This window comes from Microtus ochrogaster, chromosome 22 (genome assembly GCF_000317375.1).
Source record: "Microtus ochrogaster isolate Prairie Vole_2 chromosome 22, MicOch1.0, whole genome shotgun sequence".
NCBI classification, from domain to species: Eukaryota; Metazoa; Chordata; class Mammalia; order Rodentia; family Cricetidae; genus Microtus; species Microtus ochrogaster.
The window spans coordinates 33,345,419-33,355,324 of NC_022023.1; the positions used below are offsets into that span (position 1 = coordinate 33,345,419).

Sequence of the window (9,906 nt, forward strand, 5' to 3'; positions counted from 1 at the left end):
GACTTTCTTCTAGTGTTTTGTTGTTCTTGTTTATTTTGTTTTTCATTTTGTTTTCCAATGGAGTTTATCTGTGTAGTCCCCACTGTATTGGAATTCAATGTCTAGAGGAGGTTGGCCTTGAACTCACTGACAGCCCCCTTCCTCTGCCTCCCAAGTGCTGATTAAAATGGCGTATGCCACCACCACCTAGCTCTTCTAGTGTTCCTTTTTGTTCTATGTATAAATAAACATGTTGAATAGGTGGGATACTTAAAAACTTTTCTAACCAACTTTTATTTGACAGTCTTCAAATACAAAGAGTTGAAAATAATATACCCAAGTGACTGTACACCTACTTGTACTTGTGATTTGGTTTTTCAGGTTTGGGTGCATAAATAAAGACAATTTCCCCGAAATACCTGTGTACTCCCTTTAAGAAAGAAGAGAAGGAAATAAGGGAGCAAAGAGCAAAGGAAGGAATGAGGGAGAAAGGTCAGGGGGGGAAGAAGAAGGAGGGAAGGGAAAATGGAAGGGAGGGACAGAAGGAGGAAGAAATGGAGAGAAAAGCAAGTTTGTATCCTCTGAGCTGACCTCAGGATACAGCACCTGATAGCAGAAGAGCTACATCTTGTATCCAATGACATATTTGAGGGATGGACAGTTGTGTCTTACACCATACTCTATGCTATGTTTTAAACATTGTCATTAATTTTTACATAATTCTGAAATAATTGACATATTTTAATTACTACACAGAAAAGTAGATTAAAATTGCAGGAAGAACAGTAACACGATAGTTCCATTGATTTCTTGTGGCAGAGTCCAAAGTCTAGCAATACAACATTTTCCTTTATGACATCATTCTATTACATAACAACTATGAGAGGTTTGTCCAAAACAATAGGTTATATTTTTGAATGACCAGTATTGTCAATGATTGTCCACAGTGCCTGACCCTACAATCATACTTCACAGGCTTTCCTTGGACATATAAATATTGCCAGCCTGAAATTTCTCAAGATGTATTCTCTCACCATTAGTAATTGGCACTCAGCTGAGATCTGCATCTTTCTACCCACAGCTGCACTTCAATGAATCTTACCTGAGATCCAGAAGAAACAGTTCTCTCTCTCACTTTCCTCTTCACAAAAAAAAAAAAAAAAAAAGAGTCCAGAAACACTGCAAAATTAACACATCTTTTATCTAATTAAGGCCCCTCTTGATGTCTAAAGTCAGTGTGACTTGAAGGATTTTGTCTTCTGTGTGAAAAGAAACAATGAAGATGATGATTGTAAAAGGACCATTGAAAAGAGTTGTGTGGTTAGGGCCTTTGGCACGTGAGGATTCTATTTTCACATGAGATCTCAATTGTTCCTTGGAATATCAGTGGAAAAGAGTAAACTGCCTGTTTTACTGAAAGAAAAAAGAATCACAGCCATACTCCTAAACATGAACATACATCCGGTGCTCAGGTGCATCTAACTCAGCATTCTCACACCAACCAGTGTTTTGGTGAAATGGGGCAAATCCACCTGGGCAAACTCAGTCTGATTTTAGCTGGAAGACTTTCTAGAAAGTTATTCTAGTATCTCAGGGTAAAATACGAGGCAGGAAGAAAGTGCTCAATGGAAAATTCCAAGTCAGATGTGAAGTGAAAACACAGATAAGTCCTAAGAAGCACTTGTAATAGAATAAATTCCAGTTTTGTTAATGTCTACCATGTCTTTAGACACTCGATGCTTGAGTTGGTTTTGAACCTGCAATGGGTAGCTTTACAAGTCAGATTTGTCCTTAGCTTGGAGTCTGTCTCCATGATACTTTGAAGTCACAAAATTAAAGTGCATTTCCAAAAACCTATAATCCACCCTTTTTTCTAACAGTAGCACCCATGAAGAAGGCAATGTGAACAGTGTATGAAGAGCATTGCAGTGACACTGTAATTTGACAACCAACCTCAGCTGTGGCTTGGTCATGCTCAAAAGGACTGGCTTTCTTAAGTTAACCATCTTCATATACGAAATTATTTTTTAATTTTGGAATCATTTCAAGAAACCCAAATATGTAGTCTATCTATTATATAACATATCAGTAATGTGATGTACTAGCTCTTCTGTCATTTTTATAAAACCCATAATCCCTGGTTTTAGATACTTAATATCTATCAGCAGTTAGTTAATATGGTAACATCAGCTATGCTGTAAGATTGCATTATTGTTAAGGGAACACTACTTTTAGAAATCGTGTGATCAGATTTTTTTTTTGTACGTAGTTGGTTTAAAAAAATACTCCTTTGTAGCTGAATTCTAATTTAAACCTAAAGATCTGAGTACTCTAGGGCTGAACCCTATCTCTCACTCTAGCAGTAAGGTACAGGCAGGCACGAATGTGATATTGCATTAACTGAAGCAATGGCAAAGATTGTGTATATCCACATAGGATAAATATGGAAGGGGTACTTCTCAAATATACTTTTGTCCACCTGATTATCATCTTCTCCTGTGGTTGGTTATCACTTGGTGATAAACTCTGAGCTCACAACACTGACAGTTTCTCTAAGATGGGTTGACATCTAAAATAGTCTATCATGTCAAATTATCAGTCACCTAGACCATATCTTATGTGTCAAAGGCACTGGACATTGTGGGGGCAAGGTCGCCCATGAAAAGACTGTAAACTTATTACAAGGTCTGGAATTTCTTCAGAGTGAAGAGATCACAATTTGTAAATAGTTTGGGCCCAACTTATACAAATGGTTAGATCTCAAAAAAGTCTTCATGATGCAAAAATCAGTATCTCGGAAAAATGGAAGAGTTTCACTTTATCATTGAATAAGTTAATGTCCATGTACTGTCTTGCATTCTTTTTTTTCTTTATTAGGGGCCATGCTATTCTTCTCTGTATTTTTCCAATGTTAGCATATGTGCTGCTGAAGAGAGCACACTGTCTTGCATTCTTTATCTCCTAAGAAGACACTTGGGCGTTGCGTAGTTACTTCACTTGGAAGCCTGTAGTCACCTGACTCCATGGTGAGGAAGTTAGTCAACAAAATGGAGACATTACCTTTAAAAGCCCTCTGAGAGTCTTTTGTGAAAATTCTTAGTCTCATGGGAAAATTGATTCTACCTTTATGAGGAAAGGCTGTCTGGGATTCTGACAGAAGCTAACTTGCACCTGACACGGTCAAGAGCACAGTCCTGCTATAATTTTTACCCAACATTTGTCAATAAGTGAGATTTCTCAAGACATCTGATTTGGGTTTTTAATGTATGCATTTTACAAAGGCAACTGTTCTATGACATGGCAGATCTTGTTGCTAGATCACTCTTCAATGTGACCCTTTTCTTGTTGGGAGGGAGATGAAACACTCAACAGGAGAGAGCAGAGATGCGCAGTTGCTCTGGGAAGTGACCAAGCATCCCCAAGGCCAGGATTTCACTCTAAGTAGCAATACTTCATGATTTCCTAGACTCTGCGTCCAGTGGCACCACCTGCAACTGTCTTCAGGACTCCACGAGTTACCCCCTGGGAGAGCCCAGTGGATAGTGCCTGCTTGTGTTCTCTTCCGATGTCAGCCTCTAGCAAAGGGCATAAAGTCTCTGAGTTAAAAATAAAAGGAAGAAAGTAAAACAAATAGATATATGGATTCCAACATCCAGCCAGAAACCCAGAGGCAACAGTGAACAGAGAAGGGTGCAGAGCTTCTCACCTTGCATGTGGATTAGACAGAGGATTTGCTCCCCAGGGATCTGTTGTCTTCCTCCGTGTCATCCTTAATGATGTTACTGTACTCAAAATTCAAATTTTCTTTCAACTTGTTGAGCTCGAAGTCATGGATAATTTTGACAGTCATTAACTTTTCTCGTTTGATTTTCTCTGTGACATCCTTTGGAACATCTGGTATCATCCATGATAATAAAAATTTGAACAGAAGCACGATGTGCTAAAGGAAGAACAGAGATACTGTTAGGATCATCAAGAAGTCATCAAGGAGTCCTCAAAGGTCCCCCCGAACTTTGATAAACTGTGTTGGACACAAGAAGCACAAAGTTGAATCATACAGACACATACATATGCACATGCCTGTGTATGTGTGAGTGTGTGCGTGTGTTTACCCTATAATTTTCATACATACAATTGAATTAAATAATATATATTTAGGGGGCTGGAGAGATGGCTCAGCGGTTAAGAGGACTGGCTGTTCTTCCACAGGTTGTGAGTTCAGTTCCCAGCAACCACATGGTGTGTCACAACCATCTTCTGGTGCCCTCTTCTGGTGTGACAGCATTCATGGAGGCAGAATGTTGTATACATAATAAATAAATCTTAATATATATATATTTAAATAAGCAACTAGAGGAACAGAATATGGCTATTAAAATACCTGCCCTTTATCTGTGCCCCATGTCCTAAGAACCTAAGGAAACATCTCTAAAACAGTCCTAGTTTCCTTTAGATAGCACAGCTCACACTCAACCATGTACTTTATGATTTAGTGTGAAGATGAAGCTTAAAGAATAGTGGTCACTCTGTTTTAGATTCTTAGACAGTTTTCAGGAATGAAGGCAGTCAGGCCTTCTGAGGACAGTGAGTGCAGTGTAGAACTGAAAACAAGTGCATTAGTTTGGGTTTCTATGAGAAGCAGTAGAATGTCTACGAATTATGTGACTGTAGAACTCAGCCAACCATGATAAGCTTAATTGGAATAGACCAACCCAAAGGAAGTTCTTAACTTCCAACCATTATCACCTGCCAGTGTAGGATCTTGCCATGATTAGCTTAATTGGAGGCCTGGAACTCAGTAGTTTACCCTGAGGCAATACCTGGTTACAGGAAGGACCACAATCTGAGATTACCCAGGCACTACCCAGGAACAGAAATTCCTATTGTTCCAACCATTGTAGATAGGACCACTTTCCAGCACACATTCACGAGGACAACCCTAAACAAATGTCAGTCAATCAGAGGTCCTGAACCTTAGAAATCCCTCACCCTCAGCTTTACTACTATAAAAACCCAACCCCAACTGAGCTTGGGGCTATCAGATTATTCTACAATACTGGACACACAGAGAGACTGAGTTTGCAAACTTCAATAAAATAAAGGCTCTTTGTTTGCATATGGGACTCATTCTCCTTGTTGGGGAACTTCATGGATCTGGGCATAACAGTTGTTAGGATTTCAGCCACAATAAGGCTGACACTTCTGGGTTCTAGGGCCATGCATGTGCGGACAAGCTCTCAGGCAGAAATGCCGAATGGCCCTGGGGCCCTGCGTGACCCATGTGCATGCGTGGTTGCATCATCCACATATGACTCAGCTAAGCCCTTGTGTGCATGCGTGAGCCCTGTCACCTGTGTATGACTTAGTCACATCAACCCCCTGTGCGCATGCACTAGGTAGCTTTTAAAAGCTGGACACACCGTCTTCCTCTTTCTCTCTACACACTGACATCCCCAAGCCTGTACACGCTCCCTCTAATAAACTACTAAGCAGGGTTTTTTTTTTTTGCATGTTCCATGTTTCCTTCTCACTCACATCATGTAATTTCATTGGTGCCATCGGACTCGATAGGCTCTCCCACCCTTCTTTCTATGCACACCACCAGTGGCTACAATTGGTGAGTTTCTCCTATTCTGGTCAGCTTAACAGTTTCTCTGAACCTGAGGAATTGACCGTTGAGCTCCAGGCAATCTTCTGGTGTTCCTAAAAATGGGGGTATAGCCCCCAACCGTGGTCTTTAAGGCTATGGTTGAGTCCTTCACTGACATTCATCTCTGGATTGCTTCCCTTAGCTAAAATCATATTTGGATAACCTGGGGTCAATATTCCCATGACTGGGGCTCAGGGTCCCTCAAATTTTTCTTTCTCCTTTTTTTCTTTTTTTTTTTTTCTGGACCACTTGTCAGAGGTCCCTGTCGGGGCCTCTCTGGCTTCCAAGTCACCCCGGCTAGAGTCAGTCAGGCTTTAACACCCCTCTTGTAGATAGAGGATGCTCTCCTACAAGCCCTGTAGTTTTCCGTCATTTTACATCCCACCTATAAAGGGGAGATGTCTCCCTATAAGCCTTGTGGTATCACTGTTTTTTTGTGGGTTTTTACAGTTACAGCTATGGGTAGCAGGCCATCCAAGACAATCAATCCAGCCTCCCCCTTGGGATGCCTTTTAGATGCCCTGAAACCCCAGGCCTTAATGCCCTACTTACAGATTCCCACACTTGTCCATCTTTGTTCAAAAAATGACCTCCTTATAATTTAGATAACAATTTAAAGTGGCTGGCTAACTGATGGAGGTGGGTCATCATTCTATCTGTTGTTTCATTGGTTAAGTAATAAAGAAACTGCCTGGCCTCTGATAGGGTAGAATTTAGGTAGGCGGAGAAAACAGACAGAATGCTGGGAGAAAGAAGCTGAGTCAGGGAGTCGCCATGATTCTCCCACTCCAGACAGACGCAGGTTAAGATCTTTCCTGGTAAGCGCACCTCGTGGTGCTACATAGATTATTAGAAATGGGTTAAGAGGCTGAAACTAATGGGCCAGGCAGTGTTTAAAAGAATACAGTTTCCGTGTAATTATTTCGGGTAAAGCTAGCTGTGTGGGCAGCCGGGTGCCGGGAAAGTAGCCCACCGCTCCATATTACAACAGCTAACAGCATCTTTGATCCTCATATTCTGTGGAGCTTTCTAACTACTGTCAGTGCACAGGCAGACAGAAGGAGTTTCCTTATATACAACTCATTTACTATCTAAGCTCTAAGTCCCAGTCTCATAATCTTTCATGATATCTATATGATCCTATCTAACAACCTACTTTCTAAAGAGCACAAGCAAGTTTGGGAGCAGGCCAGACTACATTCAGAGGAGGTTCACCAAGCACAAGCAACACATCCTCTGGGAGCAGAGGCGGTCCCCAAGCAGGAACCACACTGGGACTATAACACCCCAGGTGAAATTTTAGCTAGGGACCAGTTTTTGACTCGCGTCCTGGCAGGTCATGTAAGGCTGCCCTCAAGCCAGTAAACTATAATAAGCTCTCAGAGGTCATTCAAGATACTAAGAAAAATCCTTTTGCATTTTTGGAATTGCCTCACTAAAGCTGTGTTACAATATACTAATTTAGATCCAGAAACCATGGAAGGCAGACAGCTACTCATCACTCATTTTTTTTTCCCTCAGTGCTACCCTGACATTAAGGCTAAGCTTAGATGTTTGGAGAAAGGCCCCATGACCCCACAAGCAGAAGTCTTAGAGTTGGCTTTTAAGGTGTACCATGAGAGGAATGACAAAACCTGCAATCATCACTGTCACATGCTAGCCACAGCCTTCCTACTGGCCGAGGTGACAGACCACCTGATCCATGTTATCTGTGTTGCTCCCTTGCCCTCCCACCAGGCCTGTGTTTCAAATGTGGTAGAGCTGGTTACTGGGCCCAAGCATGCCCTAATCCTCTCATCTTGGTCCCATAAGACCTGTCCAAGATGCCATAGGGAAGAACATTAGACAGTTGATTGTCCTCATACACATTGTGGCATGGAGACATAAAACCCAGAAAATTCCCAAGTTGACCTTCTAGATCCGGTCATGAATGCGTGAGGCTGCCCTTTGACCCGACCACAACCGTTATCTGTAACAGGGAGCCATGGGTAAACATCACAGTAACAGGATGGCTCATCTCCTTTCTCTTGGACACTGGAGCCACATACTCGGTACTGACAGAATTCTGGGGACCTACCTCTCCTTCTAGTTTCCTTATTGTCAGGCTAGAGGGACAGCCTTATCTACATCACCAGTCCCCACCACTTAACTCTGTTTTTTAGGGATATTTATCCATTCATTTATTTTTAGTCATGCCTACTTGCTCAGTACCTTTTATGGGAAGAGATTTTTTTTAGCAAAAGTAGAAGCTTCCATTTCATTTGTTCCTTCTATTTACCTTACCTTGGACTCACCAACAGCTCCCCTCCTCCTCCTTCTGTCCTCACAACCTCCCAGACCCAATGTGTCTTTTCCTCTACCAGCCTCTTAGGTAAACCTCCAAGTCTGGGACACCCAAAACCCCTGTGTTGCTAAACACCATTCCCCTATCCTTATCCAATTCCAAGACCCTACTAAGTACATTACCCAAGTTCAGTACCCCCCCTCTCTTGAGAGCCTCGGGGGACTTAAGCCTATTATCTTGGACCTTCTAAGAAAAAAAGCTACTTCGCCCCATCTCTTCTCCCTTTAACACCTCTATACCTGCTGTTAGAAAGCCTAATGAAACCTGTTACCTGATTCAAGACCTCTGACTCATTAACTCTGCAGTGGTTCCTCTTCATGCTGTAGTACCTAATCCTTACACACTTCTTTCCACTATCTCCCCAGGAACCTCCTTCTCAGTTCTAGACCTTAAGGATGCTTTTTTCTCTATTCCTCTCAGCTCTCAATCTCAAATCTTTGCCTTCACCTGGACTGACCCTGCAACTCACCTCTCCACACAGCTCATCTGGACTATCCTTTCCCAGGGATTCCAGGACAGCCCACACCTATATGTTCAGGCATTAGCTTCTGATCTACTCTCACTATCTCACCTTAAAACTTTTACTCTTTGAGCTCAAGATAAGGGAACAGAGCCCTGTTCCCTTAAATTCCAGAGGACTCCCAGAGCAGCCACTCTTTCTCTAGTTCCAGAAAAATAAAAGTCTCATCACCATACTCAACTCTCCTGTGCCAAAACCATATACTCTCCTTCTTCCTCTTTCTTCTATCTGCTCTACCAACATCTCTATATCTCCAACGTCATGCTTAAATTTTCAGTTAACCACTCAGTTGTTATTACAGGGACCATCATTAAACATAGAGCCAGAGGTACAAGGATTGCCAAAAGCCCAGGTAGTAAGAAACAAAAACAAATTTGGGACATTCACAGCCCCAGACTCCAAACACTCACAAAAGATTACTTTAACATAACAGGTTTATCACTGACTGCAGCAGTGTCTCCTGGATGTTAAGGTAATACCGTGATGCTAAAGGAGAGCAAGTGCCTTAAGATTTGCTCCAGATAAAACATTGAGGGGTCTAATAATCTCCCTTTCTAATAATTCCCCCTTTTTTTCCTCACTCCTCCCCACCATCTTCTATTCCAACACTATTCCATAGTAATTATAAGCTTTTAATATGTCTAAAATTTATTTCTTTTCAAACATTCTTTTCATGAGCTCCAGGGAGCCAATTGGACATAAGCAGACAAGACCCACCCAGAATAAATATCATTTAATTCTTCCCTATCATTCCTGGTCTCGGGAACCACTGGGAAATTCCTCCTCCACGCCACCCCCCCCCCCAACCCTCTATCTTCCATCTTGGGACTTTCTTCCCTAATCACTGGGATCTAAAATTTTTTCCAGACATAATTTTCTGCTTTTCCAGCATTTTTGCAAGGTCCAAGCAGCCAGCCAGTTTTACAGAGCTCGGAAAACAAAACAAAACAAAACCAAACACAACATAATCAGCCACCCCAGAATGTGGTCAAGCATTTCAACTCTCCGAGGCCCACAAAATCAGCAGGAAGCAGTCACGAGAGACCTTACAAAACCCCATTACCACACATTAAAGACCCCAAACTCCCCAAATTTTTATGATAAAAGGGTGGAATGTTACGATTTTAGCCACAATGAGGCTGACACTTCTGGGATTTAGGGCCATGCATGTGCAGACAAACCCTCAGGAAGAAGTGCCTAATGGCTCTGGGGCCCCATGTGACCCACACAAGCATGGCTGCATTGTCCACATTTGACTCAGCTAAGCCCTTGCGCGCCTGCATGAGCCCCGTCACCTGTGTATGATGTAGTCACATCAACCCCCTGTGCGCATGTGCTAGGCAGCTTTTAAAGCTGGACGTGCCCTCTTCCTCCCTCTCTCTCTCTCTCTCTCTCTCTCTCTCTCTCTCTCTC

General features: G+C 42.1%; 1 protein-coding gene and 1 non-coding gene across 2 annotated transcripts in view; both read right to left on the reverse strand.

Annotated features, from left to right (window-relative positions):
• Positions 1-2,811: 2,811 nt before the first annotated feature.
• LOC113457350 lies at positions 2,812-2,918 on the reverse strand. The gene has a single exon (XR_003377942.1). It is a non-coding gene; the product is annotated as a U6 spliceosomal RNA (small nuclear RNA).
• Positions 2,919-3,224: 306 nt separating this feature from the next.
• Ano5 (anoctamin 5) overlaps positions 3,225-9,906 on the reverse strand; it is a 137,751-nt gene continuing 131,069 nt past the window's right edge. The window contains exons 23-24 of the mRNA XM_013350251.2: positions 3,686-3,919; positions 3,225-3,575 (exon numbers count right to left, since the gene is read on the reverse strand). Of these exons, the coding sequence (XP_013205705.1) occupies positions 3,698-3,919 (222 nt within the window). The 3' untranslated portion in view covers positions 3,225-3,575; positions 3,686-3,697. The remainder of the gene's footprint in view (positions 3,576-3,685; positions 3,920-9,906) is intronic.